Raw genomic sequence first — 27,661 nt, 5'->3', positions numbered from 1 at the left:
TTTCCACAGAGGTTACACTAGTTTACACTCCCACCAACAGTGTAGAAGTGTTCCCTTTTCGCCACACCCTCTCCAGCAGCTGTTATTTTTTGAGTTGTTGATAATGCCATCTGACTGGAGTTAGGTGGTATCTCAGTGTGGTTTTGAATTGCATCTCCTGATGATTAGTGAGGTTGAACATTTCTTCATGTGTCTGTTGGCTGCTCGGATGTCTTCCTTTGTGAAGTGTCTGTTCATATCTTTTGCCCATTTTATAATGGGGTTGTTTGTTTTTTTCTTTTCAGCACATTTGAGTTCCTTTTAGATCGAAGATGTTAAGCCTTTGTCAGACTGGGTGTTGGCAAATACTTTTTTCCCAGTCTGTAGGCTGTCTCTCTGCTCTCTTGATGGTTTCTTTGGCTTTGCAGAAGCTTGTCAGTTTAATAAGATCCCACTTGTCTATTCTTATGCTTTGTCCACTTTTTAATGGGATTCTTTGTTTTTTTTCCTTTCACTTCATTTGAGTTCCTTGTAGATCTTGGGCCTTTGTCACATGCATAATTTGCAAATATTTTCCCTTTGATGGTTTCTTTGGTTGTGCAAAAACTTTTCAGTTTGATGAGGTCCTACTTGTCTATTTTAGCTTTTATGGCATTCACTTTTGGGGATTTGGTCAAGAATTCATTGCCTGTTCCAATGTGCATGAGGGTGTTTTTTCTTATTTTTTCTAGGATTCTTAGAAGAATCTTAGGTTTTATATTTAGGTCTTTGATCTATTTTGAGTTGGTTTTTATATGTAGTTATTGGTAGGTGTCCAGTTTCATTCTTCTGCATGTGGTCAGCCAGTTTTCCCAGCACCATATGCCAAATATGGTCTCCTTTCTCCAGTGATTGTTATTAATGACTTTGTCGAAGATGATTTGGTTGAGGGACTATTTTTTGCTTCCAGAATCTCTTGTTTCATTGTTCTATGTGTGTATTCCTGTAACAATACCAGACTTTTGGTTACCATAGCCATGTAATAAAGTTTAAAGCCTGAAGTGTGATACTTTCTGCTCTGTTCCTTTTGCTGAGAATTGTTTTGGATATTTGTACTCTTTTTTGTTTCCATATGAATTTCTGTTTTATCATTTCCAGCTCTGAGAAAAATGTTGGTTACTTGGTGAGTACCACATTGAATCTGTAGCTTGCCTTGGGAAGGACGGACATCTTGACAATATTCAGTCTTCCAATTCATAAGCATGATGTGATTTCCCATTTGTGTCATCCTTGATTTCTTTGAGCAGAATTTTGTCGTTCTTGTTGTAAAGGTCTTTCACTTCTCTGATTAAGTGGATGCCAAGATATTTCATTTTTTATATGGCTATTGTGAATGTGGTTGTGCTTTTTATTTGGGTCTCTGCTAGGTTGGTGCTGATGTATAGAAATGCAATTGTGTTTTGCACATTAATTTTGTGCCCTGAGACTTTTCCAGAATTGTTTATTAGTGTGATGAGGCTTTTGACAGACTCCCTAGGGTTTTCAAGGTAATGGAATCATATTGTCCACAAAGAGGGATAGCTCAACTTTCTCTTTTCTTATTTGGATACCCCTGATTCTCTTCTCTTGCCTGATTTCTCTAGTTAGGACTTTCAGAACTATATTGAACAGGAGGAATGAGGGTGGGCATCATTGTCTGTTCCCATTTTTAGGGGGAATGCTTCCAGCTTCTGCCCATTGAGCAAAATGTTTGCTGTGGGTTTATCATAAATGGCTCTTATTGTTTGAGGAATGTCTCCTCTATGCTTTTGGTGCTCAAGGGTTTTTATCAAGAAAGGATGCTGGGTTTTGTTGAATGCTTTTTTCTGCATCTAATGATATGATTATGTGGTTCTTGATTTTACACCTGTTAATGTCTTGAATTATGTTTATGATCTTGTGAATGTTGAACCAGAACTGCATCCCAGGAATGAAGCCCACCTGGTTATGGTGTATGATCCTTGAAATGTGTTGTTGGATTTGATTTGCTAGCATCTTGTTGAGAATTTTTGTGTCTATTGTTCATCAGGGAGATTGGCCTGCAATTCTTTTTCCTTGTGTCTTTGCCAGGTTTGAGTCTGAGTATGGTGTTAGCTTCATAAAATGGGTTGTGGAGAATTCCCTCATTCTCTGTTGCCTGGAATACCGTTAATAAGATTGGTAGCATCTCCTCATTGTATGTCTTGTAGAATTCAGCTGGGAATCGAGGCTTCTTTGGGTGGGGAGTTTTCTTATGACTGAATCGATTTCCTGGATTGTTATTAGTTTATTTGGAATTTCAATTTTTTATTGTTTTAACCATGGGAAGTTGTGTTATGTCAGAAAGTCCTCCGTTGGTTTTAGATTTTCTAGCTTATTTGCGTGCAGATGCGTATAGTAATCTCTGATAACCATTTGAATTCTTCAGTTGTGACTTCGCCTTTTGCATTTCTAATTGTGTTTATTTGTGTTATCTCTCTTTTTTAGTCAATCTGTCCAGGGGTCCATCAATCTATCTTTTTAAAGAAACAGCTTTTGGTCTTGTTAATCCTTTCTATGATATTTTTTGTCTTCAATGTCCTGCAACTGTGATTTTATCTTGATGATTTGGATTATTTTGCTGAAGTAAGATTTAGATGATCTCGTCTTTCCAGCTGCCTTAGGTATGACAGTAGGTGTGATCTTTCTGTTTTCTTGATGTGTGCATGAAATGCTATAAGTTTTCCTCTTAACACTGATTTCATGGCATCCCAGAGATTCTGATAAGATGTGTATTTGTTTTCATTTGTTTCCAGGAATCTTTTTATTTCTGGCTTGATTTCTGTGTTGACCCAGGAGTTGCTCAGCAGCATGTTGTTTACTATTCATGTCTTTGTGTGATCTTGGGGGATCTTGTTTGTGGTGATATTTATTTTTATATCACTGTAAGCTGAAAAGATGCATGGTATTATTTTGATCTTTTGAAATTTGTTCATAATTTATGTTCAAGAGTGCGATCGATCTTGGAGTACGTTCCATGTGCTGATGATGGGTGAGATGATAGGTGAAGTGTTCTGTAAATGTCTATGATATCTATTTGATAGAGCATCAGTTGAGTTTCTGAATATTCTTGTTGGTATTTTGCCTCAATGATCTATCTAGAGATGTTAATGGGAGATTGTGAGAGAGTTAATGTCCTCTCTTAGTTTACTGAGTAGTTGTTTTATAAAACTTGGTACTCCTGTGTTGGGTGCATATATGTTTAAGATGAATATTTCTTGCTGGTAGATTGAGTCTTTTATCATTATGTAGTATCCTTCTGTGTCCTTTTTAAGTTTTGATGGTTTGAAGACTGCTTTGTGTGATATCAGAATAGCGACACCTGCCCTCTTCTATTTGCCTGAAAGACCATTTTCCAGCCTCCAACTTTGAGCCTGTGGGAGTTCTTTGCAGTGATATGAGTTTCCTGGAGACAGCAGATTGTTGGATCATGCTTCTTTATCCAGTTTGCCACTCTGTGTCTCTTCAGTGGTGCATTTAGACCATTTACGTTCAAATTGATTATTGAAATGCAAGTGTTTTTCTCTGTCTTAAGTTTCTTTGGGGGTTGCTTTGTTTCCTTTTTACCTTTTATTTATACATGCATATGTTTTCATTTTTGTGAGTGTTCTGCATGCTCTGTTAATTCTGCTTGCCTGTACTTTTGTGATAGGTTTGCCCATTCTTTTTTATTCTGTGTTCAAACCCTTCTTAAGTGTCTCCTGAAGGGTTGGTCTGGAGGCAGCCTGTTCTCTTAGGAATTGAATGGGAAGGATTTTGGTTATCCATCACTGATGAAGATTAGCTTGGCAGGGTAGGAAATTCTTAGCTGAAATTGCTTATCTTTGAGAATGCTAAAAACTGGACTCCAATCCCTTCTTGCTTATTTTTTGCAGATAAGTCTGGAGTGATTCTGATGGGTCTTCCTTGATAGGTAATCTGAACTTTCTCTCTCACTGCCCTTAGGATTTTTTCTTGTATGCTTATTTTGTGGCGGCAGATTACTGCATGTCTTGGCGATGGTCTTCTCAGATGATACATTTTGGGGTTCTCTGAATCTCTTGTGCTTGGATGGTCACCTGATGTGAGATGTGAGAAGTTTTCTTGGATGACCTTATGTAGTATCCTTCTGTATCATTATGGAATGCTTGTTCCACAATGTTCTCTATTTCCTTTTCTGTTTCAGGGATACCAATCAGGTATAGATTTGGCTTCTTCATATAGCCCAACAACTCTTGGAGGCTTTACCCCTCCTTTTAAAACTTTTTTTCTATGTTTTTGACAGACTGAGTTTGTCCCCTATTTTGGCCTTTAAGCTTTGAGATTCTTCTTCTGTTTGGTTGACCCTACTTGAAAGTTACCTATAGAAACCTAGAAGAAACTTAGCTTATTCTTAGTCTTTTGGCCTCAGTGTAGTGATTAGCAAGCATTCAGACATTCTACTGAAGGACAAACAGCAGCCTATCCCATCCCCACTAGGCAAATCTTCAGATACAAGATCAGGACAGCCCAAATGACCACCCCTCCTCTTTGGTCAAGGAATTTGTGAACTGCAGATGTCTAACAAGTCTCTTACAGGAAATTCCCCTCAGGTTAACCTAGTCAGCCCTCTGTGAACTACTGACACAGATAAGCCCCGCCATGGCAGCAATCATGTGACTAACCCACCCATCTGCCTGCTGCCCATCATCTGACATCATCAGTCCCTGTGCTTGCCTGACCCGTTGTGATGATGTGGAAGTAGACCACCACCCACCTCACCCACCGATGCCCATTGTCAGCAGGAAGTAGCCGGACAGACAAAGGCTGCCCCTCTCCCGTATAACCAAAGAGGTGGGAATGAAGGGCCACCGCCAGCCACAAGTAGAGTCACATCCCCCTCCTTTCCTGGAAAGAGGCCTAAACCCGGCCCCCGCCTAAAATGGCGACCCAACAAACAAAGGGGGTGTCTGAAACGGCACCTTCTGGGTTCTTCTTCCACAGTCCAGCTCACCATTTCCCGTGCCCGCGAAAAACCCACCAACCTGGATGGAGCTCTGCCAGCTGACCAATAATAGACTGACAGGTCACCCTAAGCCCCCATAAAGGCTTGAGCGCCCTTGCCTCGGCGCTACAGTCTGACCCTCAGGTCCTGTAGCCACCGCGTTCGACCCATTAAATCTCTTGGCCTTAACGGGTGTTGAGTCCCACTGTGCGCCACCATCTTTCACTACTCCCTATACTTGTTACTGTGTTTTTAATTTCCAGGATGAAGTTTTTCATTTCCATTATTGCAGAATGGGCATTTATGAAACTGACCAACTCTGTTTTTACTTCCTCTACTACTTCAGTGAGTTTCACTTTAGTTTCTCTTGGTTCCTGTTCATTTTTTTTGCCATCCAATCTCTAATTTCTGTGACTGTCATCTGAGGAAGGTCATTCTGGGGGATTTCCATTGTTTGTGCTCTGATAACTGCTTTTTGGGTGCTGTCTTCTTAGGACTCTGAAGGCTGCCTGTGTTTTTTCATTGATTTTTTCTTCATTTGTGACAGGTCTTCTTCACACTCTATAATTCCTCTTTTGATTTGTTGCTTTGAAGCTATTCAATTATCTTCTGTTCTAGGGCTCTTTCTGTGGTTCAATATAGGTCTCTCAGTGAGAGAGAGAGGCATTTACTTCTGCTCCTTGCTCCACCTTTTGGCATGCAGTTTTCTTTATTGTTGATTTTTCTCTCCTGCTGTTAATCTAGTCTGGTTAGTTTTCCGCCCCTGCTGCTAGCACTCTGCAGAGAGTGGTTGGGGGGATGGGTCTCCCATCTACCATCTGGTTTACAGCCCAGGAGCCTTCCCACTAAGAAAGCCTTTGGTTGTCTTTTGTGTCACTCTCTCCCTGTTCAAGTCCACATTCTGCTTTTGAAATAAAGTGAGTTCCCTGTTACAGAGAAGGGTGGGCTCCTTCCTGCAGGAAGCAGAGCTTGCAGGAAGCAGAGCTTGGAGGTAATTCTTACTGATCTGGCTCGGAAGATGGTCACTAGTCATTGGTGGCAGGGGTCAACTAGGTTCACTCTGCAGTCAGACATTCCCCTGACTGTGAACTGGCCAACCCAGCAGAAGCCAAGCTTATGGTGGCTGGTCCAGTGCAGGTTTTTCCCCCCTGGTTCTTCAAGAAATATATTCTGAGAACAAGTTTGCCGGGGGTTTAAGATACAGATCCAAGATAGAGGTCCCCTCCCCATCAAATCACACATTTCCCCAACCTCCCACCACACACACACCACTATTCCCTTACTTGAAAAATCTGAGCACTGCAATTTTAAAATAAAAAATTAAAATTTTTATTTATTTTAAAGATCCCCTTAATGTCTGTAGCATCCGCAGTAACATTTTCTCTCCCACTCATGCTTTATGTTCAATTTGCTGTTCCTTTTCTAAATTGTCAATGTGATAGCTCAGATAACTATTTTTAGATTGTTTTCATTTCTATTATGAGTCTTTAAATGTAGACATTTTACTCTATAACTTGCTTTACCATGAAAGCATTTAGCCTAAACATGGTGGGTCACTAGTTTAAAATGTTTAAATTTTTTTAAAATTTTATTTTAAAGATGCGGGGTACAATTCAGGATTAGGTATACAAATGTTCATTATGCAGGCACCCTTGTTGAAGAGGTGTGCCCCCCACCCCAGGTAGATTCCCACTACTGCCAATCCTGCTTCCCTGCCCACGCCCTCTCGGCAGTTTCCCACACTATTTAACTTTAAATAAATTGAAATGAAATAAAATACAACATTTGGTGCTATAGTCACACTAATCGTATTTCAGTTGCTAATGGTCATCATACTGGACATCACAGAAGTCCCATCCCTGCAGAAAGTCCTACTAGAGCTGCTAGCTGATTAGGTGGGCGGGTCTCTTGCACAAGCAAGAATGGACAGCTCCTCCCCTCACTTCTCCTCTACTCCTCTTTCTCAATATCCTGGATTAGCATTTCCTGCACAATTAGAGAAGGGTGCAGTGCTCAGATTTTTCAGGTAAGGGAATAGTGGTGTGTGTGTGGTGGGAGGTTGGGGAAACATACAATTTGACGGGGAGGGGACCTCTATCTTGGATCTGTATCTTAAACCCCCGGCAAGCTTGTTCTCAGAATATATTTCTTGTTGGTTTCGGTTTCCTATTTGTGCTAATCTGTTAAAGTTGTCATCTGTTCTGGCGGCTGACACCTACAAATTAATGCCTTTTGGGGGGGCTGCTGCTTAGAGGATACTTGTTTTTGCAAATTAGTGATTCCTTTCGCTTGTTACAGAATTTATAAATAAACTTTAATTTTTCCAGGAATAAAGTTGGGTAAGTGAACAGAATTAGCTCCAGTGGAGCTGGAGGGGAGAACATTGGGATGTGTAAGGGACACAGCTTTATATGCAGCTACCCAAAGCCCACACACAGATCAGGACTGGAAGTTCTGCAGTTTGAAATTTTGTTATCTGGTTAACTATCTGCTCAATGCTACCTCTCAGGGAAACTGCCTGCTTAGAGACAGTCCCAGTTTCATTAGGAATTGAGATTGTCTTCAAGAGTTTGGAAGAGGGAGATGCAACCACCAATGGCTCTCTGCAGTCCAGGAGAAGCTTGGGGGAGGGGGTGGCGAATGGATGATTGTTCTTTAGGCAGAGAAAGAAGAACTCATCCACCAGAGCTGAGCACCTACAGAAACATAGTCTCTTGGTTTTGCATCTGTTGGGATCAACAAAGCAGTGTTAAAGGGCCCAGGTGCTGGAAGGACGACGTTAAGGAGCATTTAGAGACCCTCTGTTTTCTTGTTGCTGGTATCCTACTTCTTTTCCTAATACCAATCACCAAAATTGATTTTTAAAAAATTCTACATTTTCTTTTTCCTGGTTACAGAATCTATTTCCTACTCCTTATTCACAAAGGTAAAGAAATAACCCTTCTTTCAAAAGAAATGTCTGACTTACACAATAGTTTATGTTTTATATGTTTTGGTCTTCTATCTGGTGACTCTGTCCTTAAAAACCACTATTTTCTGTCTGTCTTGGTCAAGACCTTCTCCAACAAGAATTCTCCAAATGTCTTTCTCCATTGCAAAACGTTTGTAGGTAGCAATGAAAGAAAACATTAAAAAAATTATTACCATATTTTTGTAACACAAAGTATTAATCAATAAGACAAGAATTGCCATTTTCACAAATCAGATGTGGGCTTTACCTAGTGACCAAAGAGAGGATAGAAACAAAAGATTATCAAGCCATTTATTTAACAATATTTATTGAGAACCACTCTTTTTCTGGTATTGTGCTTGTCCCCAGGGAATAAAGGAAAATATAAGGCACACATTGTCCTCCCATCACAAAGCTAATAGTCTAAGAGGAGACAATAAAAACTCGGATAAATGCCTCTGTATAGCAATATGTATGCTGTAATAACTCGCTGGAGGACAATTAGACAATCATGAAGTAGACCACATCAGAGTGTGTTGAAAGTGGGTGGTGGTGTTGAGGGGTAGGGGTATTGGGAAAGACCTCTCTGGAGAGCCGAGGTTTGCAGGCTGAGCAGGAATGAGCTGGGTATTGGGTGAGAAGGGGAGTGTTCTGGGGAAATGGAACTTTTCTACAAAGACCTCTAAGGTGGAGGGAGCCTAGAGGATTCTGAGGACATCGAGGAGGCCAGTGTGGCTGAAACCGTGTGAAAGAGAAAGTTGATGATCATGCTGGACCTTACGGACCATTCTGAGGATTTAAACTATTTTGGAAAAGTCACAGGAAGTCACTAAGAAATCCAAACAAGGAAATAATATCAAATTTGACTTTTAGAATAATATTTGACTATAGAGTGGAAAAGGATGGAAGGAGGCTGGGCTCGGTGGTTCAGCCTGTAATCCCAGCACTTTGGGAGGCTGAGGCAAGTGAATTGCCTGAGCCCACGGGCTCGAGACCCACCAGGGCAACATGGTGAGACCTCAGCTCTACAATAAATCAAAAATTAGCCAGGCATACTCGTGCATGCCTGTAATTCTGGTTACTTGGAAGGTTGAGGTGGAAGGATCGCCAGGGCCCAGCAGGTCGAGGCTGCAGTGGCCATGAGCGTGCCACTGCAATCCAGTCTGGGTGACAGAGTGAGAGACTCCAACTCAAAAAAAAAAAAAGGATGGAAGGGGAGATGGTCAGTTAGGAGAACTGCTTCATTGCAAATAAATGACAGTGGGTTGGATTAGCATGAAGATGGAGAGAAATGAGAGCTTTTCAATATTTTTTATGAGTTGGGGTCTCACTCCATTGCCCAGACTGGAGTGCAGTGGCATGCTCATGGTCACCCCAGCATCAACCTGTTGGATTCAGGCGATCCTTCTGCCTCAGCATTCCAAGTAGCCGGAACTACAGGCACGTGCTACCATGCCTGGCTAATTTTTTGATTTGTTGTAGAGATGAGGTCTTGCCAAGTTGCCCAGGCTGTTCTTGAACCCGTGGGCTCAGGCAATCCTCTCACCTCAGCCTCCTGAAGTGCTGGGATTACAGGCTTGAGCTACCATGCCTGACCTCAATTTTTTGGAAAGAGAATCAATAGGAGAATCAATAGATGGGTTCAGAGAGAGTACGGAAAGAAGGGCTGTAAATGGTCCCATATGTTCTGCAGGAGCCACTGGCTGAATGGAGTCACAGAGGCAGGAGAGACTGGGGGTGGATGTCAGGGGCTCCCTTTCAGCTGAATTCTGTTTGAGATGTCCATGAAACAGCCACATGGGGGAAGGTTAGTAGGATATAAGAGTTTGGAACTCTGAGAAAGATGTAGATTACAGACCATGTATAAAATCATCCATCATAGAATTCAGGATAGAGAGGAGATGGGACCAGAACCGCTGCTGAGGAAGCACTGGAAGCATTTATGGTTGTGTACATAACATAGGAACAATCTGAAAAATGAGACTAAAAATGGAGATTTGGGGAGAGTTCAGGAAACGGAGCAATAAAATCAAAGTAACAAGTTTATGGCACAAAATACAGTGCAGGCTACAAGTGGTAGGCTACAAGTTGTTCTTCATTTTCCTAAAATAACATGATTATGTCTCTTAAGTCATCTACAGAAGTTCAGCTACAATGGCATCCCAATACCCCGGTGTGAGACCCAACCTCAGTAAACCAAGGACCTGCCAAGGTGAGAGGATGCTTAGGGCTTCCCAGGCTAAGCTTCCAGAGAGGAGAGCAGGCAGGGTGGGTGGGTACTCCTCCTGTTTTGCTAGCCAGTTTCATTCTGAGTGATAGGAAAGTATTTTCAACCCTTTAAAAATATTTCCTGCTCATTTATTCTGCTCTGTCATTTCTCTAGACTCTCTACAACTTTTCCTCAAGATGTGGCCATAACAACCATGTAGAAGAGAGATTAAATATCCTCAGATCAATCCAGGGCTGCTTAACTCAGTTTCTTACCTCTTGCTTCTTATAATGTGATCACACCAGAGCAGCTGGTTGTAGCCTCTCTTATGGTTTTCTGCCCCTCTCTTCATGCTGGGGGAAGATTGAGAATGAGAAATGTGGGAGTAATTGATCACTCATCCCAGTCTCTAATGTCCCTAATGTCCTGGCTCCTGGTAGTCTCACTATAACCAATAAATTAATCAGGCTGACTCATTTGGTATGTCACATGACCCTCCCTCTTCTCCCTTATCCATATAAATTGACTATGTCCGTTGAGCTTTTGCTGGTTTAGCAAACTATCCTACAATCTAGTAACTTAAAACATCAACCATTTTATTGGCTCTCCATTCTGTGGGTCAACTAGGCAGTTCTTTGGTTTGGACCAGCTCTACTAATCTTAGACACTCGTTCATGATCTGTGGTGAGCTAGTGGTTTGTATGCAGCTGGATGACCTTGGATAGCTGCACGGATATGTCTATTATTTAGCAGGCTCCTGGACAGGTCAGGGTTCTAGGGACCACCAGGTCCTATTATCATAATCCAGTAAGTTAGTTCAATCTTCTTCATAAGGCAGGTTCAGAAAGAGCTGAAAGAGAAGGCAAGTCACAATGCATAAACACTTGGAGTCTCTGCTTGCATCATGCCTTCTACTGTCTTACTGTTCAGAGCAAGTAACATGGCCCACTCAGATAAAGGGTTAAAGAGACAGACAGCATCTTGATGGAAAGAAGCAAATCCATATCCCAAAGAGACACACATACAGGAATGGGTATAGTTTTTACCTATATTTGTAAATCTCCCCATGGATTGTCATCCGTACCCTATCAACATTGGCAAAAACTGTTACTGTGTTGGAACTGACTTTTGGGGCCTTTCATTTTCACCTCCCATGATATTTCTACTCCCCTCCCTATGGCTAACCTTGGGATGGAGTCATATACTCTGATGCTAACTAAATAAAAATGTGAACACAAACACACATTTTTCCTTAGATAATCTTAGCTTTGTTTTACCCAGCGTTCTTAGTCATATAAATTTTGTAAATATACTTATTTTGCCCCAGGATTCTGGTTATCAAACATGGGAAGCTCTGTCTTAAGGATAATGATAGGTTGTATAACCCACCTCCCTGGCTTCTTAACAGGAACAAGAAATACTTCATTTTGGATATAAATGGAGAAAATAAATCTCCACTTCACATGCCCCAATGTCAAGTCTTATGTCATGTCTTACACGGCTATCAGTGGAAAAGCTATCAGCAGCATCTCATAGTTTTCTTATGAAACCATTTTATTTTCTCCCCTGTGGACTACATGAGATCAACTAGAAGCTCAAGGGAATCTTGAAACGAGAGGCTGAAGGTAGGAGATTAAAGGAAAGGCCCATTGCCCGAGTATTGCAAGATGAGTACCAGGTCTAGTGGACTTTTTATAAGTTTCCTGTGAGTGCAATGGTAATGCAGGGTTGGGTTCACAGTCAGACCCACAAAAGAGCACTGGGGGATGGGGACTATACAGGGAAAACTGTTGGAGGTAGATTCTAATAATGGTTTGTTTGTTTTTATGTCCAAGGGCCAGGAAGTCAAGACCCCAGAAATTCCGAACTGAGAATTATCTTAGTGGGTAAAACTGGAGCAGGAAAAAGCGCAACAGGGAATAGCATCCTTGGAGAGAAAATGTTTAATTCTGGCATTGCATCAAAATCTATTACCAAGATCTGCAAAAGAGGGTGGAGCAGGTGGAAGGAAACAGATCTTGTTGTGGTTGACACACCGGGAATTTTCGACACTGACGTACCGGATGCCGATACGTGCAAGGAGATTGTACGCTGTATTCTCCTGACCTCCCCGGGGCCTCACGTTATACTCCTGGTGGTCCCACTGGGCCGTTACACTGAGGAAGACCAAAAGGCCACAGAGAAGATTCTGAAAATGTTTGGAGACAGGGCTAGGAGGTTCATGGTTCTCTTATTCACCCGGAAAGATGACTTGGAGGACACCAGTTTCCATGATTACTTAAGAGAAGTTCCAGAAGACCGTCAAGAGTTGATAGGCAAGTTTGGTGGTCGCTGCTGTGCATTCAACAACAGGGCAACAGGAGTTGAGCAGGAGGCCCAGAGAGCAGAGCTGCTGACTCTGGTTCAGCGTCTGGTGAGGGAGAATGAGGGAAGATGCTATACTAATAAAATGTACCAAAGGGCTGAGGAGGAGATCCAGAAACAAACCCAACTGAAGCAAGAATATTACAAAGCAGAGCTGGAGAGAGAGAAAAAGCAGATAAGAGAGGAGTATGAAGAGAAAATCAGAACACTAGAAGATAAACTCGAGCAGGAAAAGAGAAAGGCGCAAATGGAGAGGGAATTATTAGAAAAGGAGGCTCTCTGTTCTAGAAGGCAGCAAGATGCCAGAATGGAAGTTGAGAGTCAGAATTGGATAATTGAGTTAATCATGAAAGCACTAGAGATTGCTTCCCTTGTTATCTCACGTGTATTTGCGGAAGATTAAACTTAATGAGAAATTGTCTATATTTTCTGCATATTCTCTAGCCCCATTCTTCTTACTTACAAAGTCAGAGTGCTCTAGTTTCTGTCTCTCAGGCTCTTAGAACTAAGGAGTGTAGGGAAGTTCAACACAGGCAACTGGTAGATGTTTGATTGACTTAACAGGAGAGTAGCGACAAATTCTAAATTTGTGAGACTCCAAAGTAGAAAGTATCGATGTTTGCTACCTTGTGAATTATTCCTTAGACACACAGAGAAGAGGAATGCAGGAGACCAAAGAAGATGACTCCAAGCTATAAGTTGTTTTCCCTAGTAAATGTTTCTCTTGTAGATTCTTTATAGACTGGCAGATAATCTCCTTCTCTACTCACTTATTTTTGCCTTTAGGACCACTGTGATCATCTTATCCATATGGTTTATAAGAAAGATCAATTTTTTGTTTGCATTAAGTAATCTTATAGAGATGATTGTAGAATTATTTCTAATGAATGTCAATTTATTTCGTTTCATTTTCCTTATCATCTGCTCACTGAACAACAAGGTCTTGTCTGGAAAACAGATCTCTCAAAATTCAACTAAATAATAATCTCCATATGCCAGAAAGAGTGAAAAACAGCAATTCAACAGATAAGAGAGCAATGGTTAGTACATTTGGGTGTATTGTAGAAACTTTTCGACCAACCTCAATTTAATGACAAACCATTTCTCTGCTTTTCTTGATAAACAAAGGGGTGGTTGCAACCCCATCTTCCACACTCCATGCCTTGTGTACTTATTGCTTGGTAGGTCATTCACACACTTCTGCCCTCACCTGCTGAATTGTCTGCTTGCTGATGTTATAATAAAACTTTTCAGTTCTCTCATGTTTGTGCAGAATTGGATTCTGTTTTGTTTTGGAAAATACCAGTGCAAATTATATGGTTATGAATTTCACTTTTGGTAAAGGTTCAAGATGATTTTGGAGCTAGACTTGTTCTACCCTCATGACATCCTCCCTTACCCTTTTCCCTAGAAGGCTGAGCCACATTCTTAACCCATCTACTAGCCAAAGAACCAACCTCCTTGGCTCTTCATGATAGGCTGGTAGAAATTATGTGTAATTAAGGCTTCTGAGATCTGGGCAGTTTTGTTAATGCAAAATTCCCTTTAATATAAAGATGACAATAGTTGAAGTTCCTATCCCTTTTCTACTTTTTTTAAATAGCTTCTTCTTCTTCTTCTTTTTTTTTTTTTTTTTTTGAGTTGGAGTCTCACTCTGTCACCCAGACTGGAGTGCAGTGGCCACTCCCAGCCACTGCAGCCTCAACCTGCTGGGCTCTGGTGATCCTTCCGCCTCAGCCTTCCAAGTAGCCGGAACTACAGGCGCATGCTACCACGCCCAGCTAATTTTTTTTTAAATGTATTGTAGAGGTGAAGTCTCGCCAAGTTGTCCAGGCAAGTCTCCAACCCGCGGGCTCAGGCAATCCACTCACCTCAGCCTCTCAAAGCGCGGGATTACAGGCTGAGCACCAAGCCCGGCTTACTTTTTTAAATCGGTTCTCCTCACCTAGTAATTTCTAGAAATCCCAGAAGCCTGTTTTCATGTTTTACCAACAGATTCTTGTGGTCACATGTGACTTATGCCAACTTTCCATTTTCTGCCATTTTGAAACTGGATTCTCCAATGCCCTAAACCATTTTGTCTAAAATTGGATACACAGCTCTTCCTTAGTTCCCCAAAGCACAGTGAGTTTAAACTGTACATTTAGCAAGAAGTAGCAAAGCGTTGAGGATAAGAAAAGCACTATACAAAGAAGTGCATGATTCCTTTATAAATAATCACTCAGATTAAGACATCTTCTGTCTCATGCTTCAGAATGTTGGTGTACTTTGTGTCTATTTGTTTCCTCATTGGAGTTTTAACCAAAATTCTAAGACATGAATTTCACATCCTATCTTATTACAACCCTCTGGAAGCAAACATTTAAGCAAAATGCCACACGTCACTCAAGTGAGAGTGAATTCAAGTTTAATATGAAAAAAAGTCTTTAACTGCGGTGGTTATTTTCTTATAATGCACACTCAATTATTATTGCCCTTGCATTCAGGTTAATGTGGTAGATGAAACAAAGGTTCTGCCCTTGAGAAGCACTGAGCACATGATAAGCCCATGTGCAAAATTCTGAGGATAGTGTTGCCTATTTGCCTCCCAGAGGAGAGGGCAGACAGAAGATCCTTGGCAAATACTATGCCCTGTGAGTAATATGAGAGGAAAATGAGGCAAATTCCCTTCTCTCAAGAGTTCTGGGAGTTTATACCTATTCAAGCACTCATTAGCACTCCTAGATTACTTGTATTTCCTGGTTGGTTTTAAACCAGACATTGAGAATCTAGAGATGAGTAAAAGGGAGTCTCTTTTGAGATTGTGTTCATTCATCTCATATTTTGAAAATCATCTGAGTTGTGTGTATCAATAGCCTGTTACCTTTTACTGCTGAGGAGTACTTCATCATCTAATGCTCCACAGCTTATCACTTCTTCTTTACTTATTCTTAGGCATCTAATTGATTTATCTTGTTTGATTGCATTGGCCAATACCTCTGTTATAATATTGACTAGTAGTGGAGATGGTGGGCATGCTTGCTTTATTCCTGGCAATGCCTCTAGTGATTCCCAATTAGATAAGTAAGGTAGTGAACTGAAATAGTATCACTGATCTACTTTCTTTCTTTCTTTTCTTTTTTCTGAGTTAGAGTGTCACTCTGTTACCCAGGCTGGAGTGCAGTGGCACACTCACCGCCACCCCGGGGTCAACCTGCTGGGTTCTGGCAATACTTTCGCCTCAGCCTTCCAACTAGCTGGAACTACAGGCACATGCCACCATGCCTGACTAACTTTTTAAAAGTTAATTGTAGAGATGAGGTCTTACCAAGTTGCCCAGGCTGGTCGTGAACCCTGGACTCAGGAAATCCTCTTACCTCGACCTCCCAAAATTCTGGGATTATAGGCGTGAGCCACTGCACCTGGCCTTCTTGCATCTCTTATTCTGAGTTAACCTACCTCTTACATATTATGCAGAGCAACTCAGCGGAGACCTAAAATCTCCTTTGCTTTAGAAAAGTTACTTTTCCCTTTCCCTTCGTTGGCATGGAAGGTGTACACAACTTCTATGCTCCTCCATGCAAAGTATGAAGAATGAAGGGATGCCATGATTACCACAATGCCCAGAGAGATCTAGAACCACTAGGGTCAAGGGGCAAGTGTTCCCATAGAGAAGGCAAGCATAAGTAATTTAGAGGTGAGCCAACATAGCAGAAGGCAGAAGATTTCTACATCTTGTTCCTACTGGCCTGTGACCTGGTCTTTGTGCTTCATCAAGACACTGATCTCTGCCCCCACCTCTTCTTTCTCTGTATCTCAGTGTTCCACTGCAGAGGATGCCTTTTCCTGCCCACACCCTCCCAAATCCCTCCAATATTCAGTTATCTGCCCAAGTTCAATCTCCTCCCACATGTCTTTTCTGAATGTCTGGATCCCAGTGGCCTCCTTCCCCAAGAGGCATTTAATGTGCCATTTGATGTGACAATGCCTTGAACTGTCCTCTACTGTTTCAGGTCTTTATGCCTCATTTCTGGAAATAAACGATGGTCTTCTTGGAGGGCAAAAGATGCTACCCTTTTCATCAATGGAGGGCACAGGTCTTGCTTCACAAACACCTGAACTTGAGCCCCTCATTGCAGACCAATACTCTTAGTCAGCTCTCTGGCCTTGATTCTCAAATAAGGACAATGATGCATACTCCAGGGAGCATGTGTGAAGACTGAATGAGACAAGTGTACTAAGTCTCGGGTGTCTGATGTAAAATAGCTGCTCAGTGTCTGCTGATCAAGAATGACTAGGGCAGCCCATCACCCAGTCATGTTGGAGGCACCCAGGTTCTTGCCAAGGAATTTTAAGAATCATTTTGTGGATCTAAGAGATGGGTATTGTTTACTTATTTTTTATATCGATTTTTAAATTATGATATTGTGGGGTACAGTTAAGGGTTAGGTATACAAATACATTTCATTCAGGCACTTTGTTGATAAGAGGTGTTTCCCCGTCCCCAGACAGATATTTGCTACCGCTAATCCCATCTCCCTCCCCGCGCCCATAGTTTCCCACTACTGTCAGTCATTTTCTTATAGGATTACATTGGATATTCAAGGTCCATTATATGAGTGAGAACATGTGATACTCAGATCAATTGTTTCTGTGAGAGGTCACTCAGTATTATAGACTCTAATTCCATCCAGGTTGCTGTGAAATTCATGATTTTGTTCTTCTTTATGGCTGTGTGAGATGGGTACTATTTGAAAGAATTCATTAACATATTTTTAAAACTATTGAATCATAAATCAGTCAGAGCAAAAAAAGCTTCACTGTATTATAAATATCGACAGTGCATATTACTTCCTTATATTAAAATTGACTAGAAGTCATTATGTTTTACACTTAGGAATAATCAACATAACCTATAAAGTGATGCACACAAAATAGTCTCACATTAAATGATGTTTTAAAAATAGATGCAAACTAAAATGCAAGTGCTTTCATTAATTAGAGGGTCTGAAAGAAATTTGAGGTACAACGTGAAAGACAGGAAATTAAGATATTTCATGAGTCTGTAAGTTGTTAGTTCAGACAGCAAGGGAACAGTTAGAGTAAATAATATAGGAATTCCAAGTATCTGCTCATTTACCTTTTCAACTTTAGCCTGAGAATGTATTAACAGTTTTCTGATTGTTCACCCTGGGCCTTGCCACAAAAGTCACACGTTAATAACAGCTGTAGTGTGTGACTTATATTCTACTTTGTCACCAAGTTCATTTTGATATACTGAATCTGATGAGCTAGTAATTTTCCCTCCTATATGGTTTGGCAGGTTTGAGATTTTAAAGAGGAATACTAAAATATATAGCCTCCACCAACAATCTCTGGGGAAAGGAGAACCTATTCAGTAAATGGTGCTAGGAAAACTGACTGACCACATACAGAAGATTAAAACAGAACCCCTACCTATCACCATACACAAAATAACTCCAAATGGATCAGACTAAATATAAAACCTCAATCTTTAAGAACCTCAGAAAACACAGGAGACACCCTTATGAAAATTGGAATAGACAACTAATTCCTGATCAAAATCCCAGATGTCCATGCCATATGAGATAAGATTGACAACTGACAACTCATCAAGCTGAAAAGCTTCTGCAAAACAAAAGAAACCATCAAGAGAGTAGGGAGACAGTCCATGGAATGGGAAAAAATATTTGCTAACTATATATCTGATAAAGGCCTAACAGCCAGGATCTATAAGGTCCTAAAACATGCCAAAAGGGAAAAAAATCAAACAGCCCTGTTAAAAAAACTGGCAAAAGACATATATAGACACTTCTGAAAAGAAGATATATGAGCAACCAACAGACACATGAAAAAATGCTGAGTCTCACTAATCATCAGAGAAATGCAAATCAAAACCACATTGAGATACTACCTAACTCCAATAAGAATGGCCATCATTAATAAAACAAACAACAACAGATGCTGGCAAGGATGCAGAGAAAAGGAAATGCTTCTATACTGTTGGTGGGAGAGTAAACTAGTACAGCCTCTGTGGAAAAACACTGTGATGATTTCTAAAAGAACTAGAAATTGACTTTCCATATAATCCAGCAATCCCCCTTCTGGGAATATGCCTAAAGGAACTCAAATCATTCTACATAAAAGATACCTGCACGCACATGTTTATTGCAGTACTATTCACAATAGCAAAAACATGGAATTAACTGTGCTGCCCATTGAAAGAGGACTACATTTTTTAAAATGTGGTATATATACATGATGGAATATTATACAGTCATAAAGAAGGACAAAATTATGGATTTCACAGCAACTTGGATGGATTCGAAGTCTATCACACTCAGTGATAACTACAGAAACAAAGAGCTGAGAATCACTCATAAGTGGACCCTAAACACCTATCACAGTACTACAAAAAAGGGATTGGCAGTAGTGGGACACTGCCAGGGGAAGGAGGAAGGGGGGAGGCATGTAACATCAGTAAGGATGCCTGATCCTAATCCAGGTGAAGTGAGATCCAATGGGAGGCTCAAAACTTCACCTGGACCCAAACCATTGATGTACGCAATCCTGACTTGTACCCCGCAACTTTAAAATTAAATTAAATTAAATTGAAAATAAAATATATGTCACCAACCACACATGAAAAAGGAAAAAAGAATGTGATGAAAGCAGGTAGTTATTGAGTCTACTCTCTAATGAATAAATGAGAAAAATACATAAAGAGCACTTAGCACTGAGCTGAGCTCATAGTAAGCATTTGTTAGCTATTGTCATTGTTATTATTATAAACCCATTGATTAGAAAGTGATACAGGACAAATCCTTGAACTTGGAAGAATAAAAATTCTTACTGGAACAAGTGTATTTGCCAGGTTGTCTTGACAGTTAATTAAAGTTCAACTGACCCCTTGACGACAATACTCTTGAATCATCCCACCATCATTCAGTGAGTCTCATTTCAAGGGAGAAGCTTGAAACACAGGAGCATCCTATGGTGTGTCCAAAGATGCTCCACAGCAGCCCCGGCCTTAGTCCCACAGCAGGTGCGTTTGCCGCTGACCGCCCACCCTCTACCTCATGCAGATGATGCTAAGCAGAGGGAGTCACTTGTGAGCCAGCCTGCATGAGCAGCTCACTTCAAACACGAATGCTCTGCCACTGCTTCAGTGAAGAGCAGTGTGAGGAAAAAATGGGCTTCCAAAGGAAAAAAAGCCCCTCTCAAGAGGGCATGAAAATCTGGTTTGTGTGTCATTTCACTGGGTGCAAGCTGTCCTTCAGATCTGCCTACAGCACAGAACCTCTCAGTCTAATCTTATTACCAGTCTGGAGAAATAATGCAGAAGCTCAGGTACCAATGACAAATGTCACTCCACAGTGTCTGAAGGGCCTGGCCCAAGAGAGGAAACAAGTGACAAGGGCAGTAGACCCACAGCTGACCTGTAGTTGTTGCAAATATAAATTTAAATACATTCACACACATGTGCAGAGCACACATGTAAACATACAAATGCATGTAAATACACTCATATAATAATACACACACATCAGATAGGATTGGTTTCAAATCCCTGTTCTATAACTAATTAGTTTTTTATGCCATCTATGTTGCTTAAACTAGCATTTTCAAACCATAGGCTGTGAAATCAATTTAGGAGGCCTTAATCAGCAATTTCTCTTTAAAGAATGGAGCATATTAGTAAGTATCAAAGTGTAAGTGTAAGGGTTGTTTGATGAAACTTTTGTGTCACACATCACAGACATGCATGCACACATGTCTATACATTCCCGCACACGGGAGATTCCTGGGAAACACAGGTGAGTTGTGTACAGAAGATGGAGAAGCAGGGATGCACCAAGGCAATGGTCCAGGCACGTACCCGCAAGATCAGCATAAGAAGCAGCTATGGGCTGGGCTTGGTGGTTCAGCTTGTAATCCTAGCACTTTGGGAGACTGAGGCAAGAGGAGTGCCTGAGCCCGTGGGTTTGAGACCAGCCCAGGAAACTTGGCGAGACCTCATCTCTACAATAAAAATAAAAAATTAGCCGGGTGCAGTAGCGTGTGCCTGTAGTTCTGGCTACTTGGAAGGCTGAGGTGGAAGGATTGCCAGAGCCCAGCAGGTCAATGCTGGGGTGGTCATGAGCCCATGTGCCACTGCACTCCAGCCTGGGCAACAGAGTGAGACTCCTACTCAAAAGAAAAGAAAAGAAAGGGAAAAAAAGCAGCTATGCCACCAACTTCCCACTCTCTATCCATACCTATATATGCACACAAACCCATATATATACAGGTGTATACAAGTTGGTCCATAAAATAGACCTGTTATGGAATATTGTCAAAATTTTGAGAACACAGACAACTCAACTGCTAGCTCCTTCTCTCCCTTCAAAAATTCTCATGCATACAAAGGGAGCATCAGGTACTAGGTAGAAGAATCAGGCAGGGGCCAGGAGGCTGGAATGACAAGATTTCTCAGTTTTGCTTCAAAGCATCAAAGACCAAAAAGCCTGGCAGACATGTGTACAAAAGTAAGATGAACTTTCACTAGAAATAAGTCCAGCTTTGTCACATCACCTGTAACATACCCACAGTACCAGGACCCTCTTGTCAGACTCCTTATACATAGAGAAGCTTCTCACCTGGGGCTGGGTGTCCCTAGAGGCCTGGACACTTGCCGGAGACCAGCTCCAGCCGGGTTCAGGGTACCCCAAAGGTGGAGACGGTGTCGGCGATTGGGGGGAGGAAGAAAGAGAGAAAGAGAGAGAGAGAGAGAGAGAAAGAAAGAGACTGGACTCCAGTCTAGTGCAGAAGCGATGTGTGTTATTGGGAAATACAACGGGTCTTTTATACACAAAGTCAGATGTGGGAGGGGCGTCCCCCACCCACTAGAAACTTTAATCCATGAAAACTTAATCAATGATTGCCTTTAAACCCTTTTCATATGATAATCTTAAAATCCCATAACAAAGGATAACCTAATCCATGACTGATATATTCTATAAACCTTTTTCATCCTAAACTGATTGATTTATGCCAAGTTAAACAATTCTATAGAAGCTTAAGTATTTACTTTACAAATGAAAGTGGCCCATCCCAGAATGTTTGGAATGTGCCCCAGTCCAAAGTTCACAGTGGGCTACCTGCAAGTAACCCAGTCGCATTCTTTCAACAAAATGGCTGTCTTCTAAAGCTATATTCTACAGTTTACACCTTCAATAAATCCTAAGATCATGACCCAGAACCCTGTGACCAATACTAAGGCTCTTAGATGTGACCCGAGTTTGAATTATAAGTCGTGTGAAAGCCAAAACTGCAGTTTGTGGAAGAATGGAAGCAATGAGCTTCTAAAGTTAGCCTGTGTTCATCCCGGTCTCAGAGTTTTTATGTTTTGAACTCACAGGAGCTTAATCTGGTTAGTGCTGAGTAGAAAGGGGGAGGAAATGGGGTCAATAGCTCCCGAACACATCCTAGTGGTCTCGGGGTCAACGGCCCTTCCTGATCCCTAACACTCAGTGGGCCTCCGTGGCTGGCTCCCAACAGACACTGAGATGAGAGGGTCCAGATGGCATCTGCCATTCACCCTGCATGGTGGTGTTATTTCGAGAAGCCTCTACCTCTAATAGGTGATGGTTATGACACCCCTCCCCACCCACTCAGTGAGGAAGCTCAGATAAAACATGGATTCCTGGGAAACAGGGATGAGTGGTGTCCAGAAGATGGAGAAGCAGGGATGGACCGAGGTGATGGTCCAGGCACATGCCTTCGAGATCAGTGTAAGAAGCTGCTACGCCACCAGCTTCCCACTCTCTGCCAAAGCCCTGCTCTGACGGCTGGGGATTTAAGGCCCAGACTCTGAGCCAGCTAAAAGGTACCAGGAGAACATAAGAAAGAAAATCGTAAATGGATGCCCCCTCGCCAAGCCCCACAAAAGCAATGCAGCACATCCATCGTCAAAGGAAAAGCATGTTTTAGAGGAGATATGTAAGGCTACTAGGACCCTGCCTGCTGCTTCCAACACTCAGCTTCACCTGGTATGCACAGGTACAATCCCCTCCCGCCTGCCCCACCCTGCTTATTTTGAAGAATTACAAAGTTCAGGAGAAGCTGAATGGAGAGCACAGTGAACATCTGTCTACTCCTCATGTAGACATTACCAATTGCTGGCATTTTGCTACATTTATGCTTCCCCCATAGACATATACACATATATGGATATTCATGAACATATATGCATGTGCACACATACACACACACACACATTTTCTGCCAAACCATTTGACAATAATCTGCAAACAACATCCCCAAATACTTCAGCATCTATTTCCTAATAAAGGTAATCTCCTTTATTCTCACAGTCCTACTCTTACCCCTCTTTTGGCATAACGAATACATTTAACATTGACATTACTGCTTGAATTCAAATTTCCCAGTTTTTCCAAAATGTCCTTTTAATCTATTTTTCTTAAATCAAGAAAGCAAGGTTAATGTTTTGTGTTTGCTGTTATATTTATTTTAGTTCTCCTAATTTAATATATTTTTCCCTAAGCCTCATCACTTAACTTGTATTTTTTTCCTCTTATGTGGTATTGTTTTATGTTTCATTTTTAAGAATCTAGGACAAATGTCTTAAAGAAAGTCTCACAATCTGGATTTATCTGATTGTTTTCTCATGATTAGGTTAACTTAAACATTTTTAGCAATAATATTTCATAGGTGGTGGTATGAGCTGTTATGGTCTTGTATCAGGAAGTTCATATTTTGTTCAAATATTGGCAATGCTGAGTTTGATCATTTACTTAAGTCATGTTCACTAGATCTCTCCATTAGAAAGGTGATTTTATTTTTTTCATTTTTAAATTAGTAAAAATCCATGAAATGACATATTAAGATTTTGTGGATATCTTATTCCCCAACAGCCTGCCACTTAATGATTTTTAGCATTCAATGGTGATTTTTAGATGAATCAATTATAATATTGGAAATTGAAAAATCATAATTTTCTAAATCATAATTCCTTTTCTATATATTAGAGAACATCTTTTTGTAACAGAAAGCTTTCTGTTCACACTTTTCACATTTTTGAGAGATAAATTCTTTTTTTGAGTTGGAGTCTCACTCTTGTCACCCAGGCTGGAGTGCAGTGGCATGCTCATGGCCAATGCTGCCTCCACTTGCTGGGCTTAGGCGATTCTTCCACCTCAGCCTTCCAAGTAGCTGGAACTAGATGCACACCACCATGCCTAGTTATTTTGTGTGTGTGATTTATTGTAGAGACTAGGTCTCACCAAGTTACTCAGGGTGGTCTCCAACCCCCGGGCTCAGGCAATCCTCTCGCCTTGGCCTCCCAAAGTGCTGGGATTACAGGCTGAGCCACTGAGCCCGGCCTTTTTCTTTTTAAGATGTAAAGCTCAGATCTTTGATTTTAGAACTTCTCTCCTAACATAAGGGTGGAGATCTATAAATTTATCTCTTTATAAGTTTGTCCACATTTTTATTTGGAGAGATGGTAAATTATTATTTCAGTTATGGGAAGTTTTATTGGAGAAATGGGGAAAAGACTAAATATTGCAATGTTTACGAACATGAAAGATTCTCCATTAGGCACCATTCTGAATGAAACACTTTAAGTTTCATGATCGACTCAGCTGGTCACTACTGTCCCTAGCAACTGAGAGGATGGGACATAATAGCACCAGCAGAGATTCACCTGCATGGATCCCTTCAGAGCTACCTTGCTGTCAGGGCTCAGCAGGGGTGGTGTGTTGCAGGCATGGTTTCAATGACATTACATTGTGAATGTTTAAGAGGTTTTTGTACTTACAGACTATTTGGTCTTAAAGTTTTTTCAAATTTATGAGACCTGGCAATCCCCCTGGGCCCCTTCCCACTGTGTGAGCTTTTCTGTCCTCTCAACAAATCTTTCCAAAAAACCCAAAAAAACACCCAAAGGATTTGATTAAGAAAATGGAAACAATTCTGGGAATTAAAAGAGAGACCTTTTTCCAATTCAGAAAATTAGAAGGTGGCTAGGAATGCAGATATCTGGGAAGCTTGCTGGCGACAAGAGTTTGGAGGTCTTCTGGCATTCATCTGCTGACATGCATCTAGGTTCTGCCCATTGTTTCTCTACTCTTGCTGCCAGAATATGGTCCTCTTTCTTTCTTGTCCACCTCCCAAACCTTGCATGAGTGCCTCTCCTTAGCTGACTCTCACTTGGACCACACAGGATAGAAGTTAATGAGAAATATCGTTTCAGGCTCCCATGTGACTCAGAATGGAGAAGAACCATTGCTGTCATAATTAGAACAGACGATACCACACAGCTGAGGAATTCATAAGAAAGACTTCACCATGTATCTGACCCTTTTGTTGACATGTCCCCTATGCCATCCAAGACACTTATACTCATTCATGCTAGGTATACTTAGAACAAAGTAGTTTTGATCTTGTATTTTAACTACTGTTTGTCTGTCTCTCCCAGCAGTGGATGCCAGAGAACTCTTCCTTGTTCACCATTGAATTCCAAGTTCCTGGAGTACACGAAGCACTCACTAAATATAATTCATCCATTTGGCAGCTGCATATCACCCTCTTCTTTGGAGACTGACTGAAGCTTGGTCAAGCTGCATTTCTCTAGCATACAAAAGTCCAAAATCTGAGAAAGGGACTGGCAGTAGTGGGAAACTGCCAGGGGAGGGAAGGGAGCCCATCACATCAGTAAGGGTACCTGATTCCAAACTAGGTGAAGTGGGGACCAAAGTGAGGCCCAAACTTTACCTATGTAATGAATATTTGCATACCTAGCCCTGAATCATATCCCACAACTTTAAAATAAAAGTAAAAAATATTTTATGACTTAAAATCACAGAATTGTTTGTGGCAGAGCCAGTCATAAAAAAAGTCAAAATCCTTCTCACTCTTGCTGGGACTTTTCTAAGCGCACTTGCATGGGCTTCCCTCTATTTCTTCATCTATGTTCCACCACTCTGCCTTACCCCATTTCACGTACTCGAAGTTTGTTCATTTGGAGTTCGTTTCTGCCTGGTTTCCACCATTACAACATAAGTTCAGCATTTTGTAGGCATTAGCAACTTTCCTGGAGACTTTGAGTCACAGGGATAGGTCCCATAGGCAGAAACAAGAATTCCTATACAGAGGTCACTCTCTACCTTTGACGTGGAAAGCCAAACTGCGTATCCCTCCACAACCAGAAGAAAGCAACTATGGGAATGTTTTAATCAATTATCTCCTACTCAAAAATAGCAGAGTGACTGGTCAGTTTCAGGATGTTAGGGGAAGCCTGATCCACAATGGGCCATTTCCTTCTATATACAATGACTTTTCAAAAACAGGAAACAGACTGTTCTCCCTCCCGTTTGACCTGTAGTGACCAGATATAATCTAACTTTTGCTTTCTCATTCCACTCTATAGGCACAAATACACTTTTCATTATGACAGTTCTACCTGAGTCTTACTCTGCTGGTGTTATCTTCTAAAAGTGTCACTCTTAGGTTGTCAGGTGACCGATGATATGAAGTAGTTCTTATCTATTCTGGTAGGATTAGGACATCCATATGGGACTTTGGTTCTTGCTCTGATGTCTCCATAAAATGATGAACTTATGTTGCAATGGTAGAAACCAGGCAGAAAACAGAACTTCAAATGAATAAACTTCAAGTACACGCAACAGGGTAAGACAGAGTGGTGGAACATGGATGAGGAAGTAGAGGGAAACATGAAGAAGTGACTGCAGAAAAGTCTCAGCAAGAGTAAGAAGAATTTTAGACTCTCCTCTGCTGTGAAAATGCAGCTTGAGCCATATTTTACCCAATCTTCAAGGAGGGAGATATGCCACTGCCAATGGGTAAAAAAGATTTATTAAGTACTTTATGTACTCCAGAAACTTAGAATCCAGTGGTGCTCAAGGAAGGGTTCTCTGTCAGACACTACTGGGGGAGACAGACAAGTAGTTAAAATACAGGATCAAAACTATTTTTTCCTGGGTATATCTAGTATCAATGAGCATGTCTTTTGTAAAAGATAGGAAACATTTACACAGAAAGATTAGGTAGAAATTTGTTTAAAATGGTAGACTAAGGCACAGTAAAATTTTAATTCCTTCTTTGATGAAGAAGCAGTTCATGTATTGGGAAGCATCAAACCAAAAGAGTGTTTTAATAACGACAATAATAAAAATCAGAGGCTGGTATAGGGTGAATGCAGAAATAAAATAATTATTTGATTGTTTGCAGTTACAAAATTGTCTTTTTTGGTTTCAGTTGTTGGAACGTCCCCAGTCACATAATCATTTGTTAATTGGCTGCTTATGATTGGCTGAGATTCGGTTTTGTTTCTGTTTAACATAAGCATTTACCAAAAATGACCCAAGCTAAGTTTCACTTATTTGCAGTTTAAGCAAGTTTAAGGTTATTTTTGATTCCTAGTTGGTTTTTGTTTGTTCAGGAATTTTGTAGGCTCTTTCTCCATTTTAATTTTGGCTTTAACCATTTCGCTTTTTCAGTTATGTTTGCAGCAAGCTGAGAGTGTGACCAACTGGTGTAGTGCTACTCTCCTTCACCATTGTTGATGTAGTCCTTAGGAAGAAAAGTCAGGTAGATGCTGTTGGCATCATTAATAGGCATGTTGGAGGTCAGAGTCACATAGTCAACAATTCCATAGTTAGTTCTGGTTTCCTTAGTTAGTTGATCCTAATGGCAATCATTTGTCATGGGAGGAGCTGCTAGAAAACATTTAGTACCCTTGATAGAATACAATATACCAGTGGAGTAAACACAAAAACAATAAAGGGAATAATAGCCAAAATTCGAGAAATTCTTCTGAGCAAAGATTTGAAGGAGCTAAGATTTAAGCTAGTAAATAAATCCATGGAGGAGGCAGCACTTGTCTGATGAAAGACTTGTATTTATGTAGTAAGAGGTTTTAAATTGGAGTAACAATTTCCATTTTATTAACATAGAAGCATTGTTTTTATTGATAAGATCACAAGCACCTTCCTTTTTGCTTTTTAAATGTGTACTAACTTATGGAATGCATGTGAAATTTTGTTATCTAAAATGTTTGTATCCTTGTACCCACTTCCCTTCATCTTCCCTTACACTCCCAGTGTCCATTCTCTATCTTTCCACTCAGGGTACCTGC

At 40.9% G+C, this 27,661-nt stretch overlaps 1 protein-coding gene and 1 pseudogene across 2 annotated transcripts in view; one reads left to right on the top strand and one right to left on the bottom strand.

The window, feature by feature from the left end:
- LOC103255820 overlaps positions 1 to 4,990 on the bottom strand; it is a 9,257-nt pseudogene extending 4,267 nt beyond the window's left edge. The window contains exon 1 of the transcript XR_002481708.1: positions 4,956 to 4,990. The product of XR_002481708.1 is annotated as a THUMP domain-containing protein 1 pseudogene (transcript). The remainder of the gene's footprint in view (positions 1 to 4,955) is intronic.
- Positions 4,991 to 10,082: 5,092 nt separating this feature from the next.
- GIMAP4 (GTPase, IMAP family member 4) lies at positions 10,083 to 12,924 on the top strand. The gene is made up of 2 exons (XM_008053762.1): positions 10,083 to 10,140; positions 11,973 to 12,924. Exons 1-2 carry the CDS (start codon positions 10,083 to 10,085, stop codon positions 12,902 to 12,904), a joined length of 990 nt encoding a protein of 329 aa, XP_008051953.1. The 3' UTR covers positions 12,905 to 12,924.
- The last annotated feature ends 14,737 nt before the right edge of the window (positions 12,925 to 27,661 follow it).

The sequence above is a fragment of the Carlito syrichta genome, unplaced genomic scaffold, assembly GCF_000164805.1.
Source record: "Carlito syrichta isolate Samal-C Ts95f unplaced genomic scaffold, Tarsius_syrichta-2.0.1 Scaffold288425, whole genome shotgun sequence".
Taxonomy (NCBI): domain Eukaryota; kingdom Metazoa; phylum Chordata; class Mammalia; order Primates; family Tarsiidae; genus Carlito; species Carlito syrichta.
The sequence above is the reverse complement of the archived record's forward strand: the minus strand, read 5'-3'. Positions and strand labels throughout refer to the sequence as shown.

Excerpts from the sequence above, each read along its gene's own strand:
- GIMAP4 (XM_008053762.1), top strand. The coding sequence starts at position 10,083 with ATGGCATCCCAATACCCCGGTGTGAGACCCAACCTCAGTAAACCAAGG. Across the intron at positions 10,141-11,972 it reads TAAACCAAGGACCTGCCAAG|GGCCAGGAAGTCAAGACCCC; the intron begins GTGAGAGGATGC and ends TTTATGTCCAAG.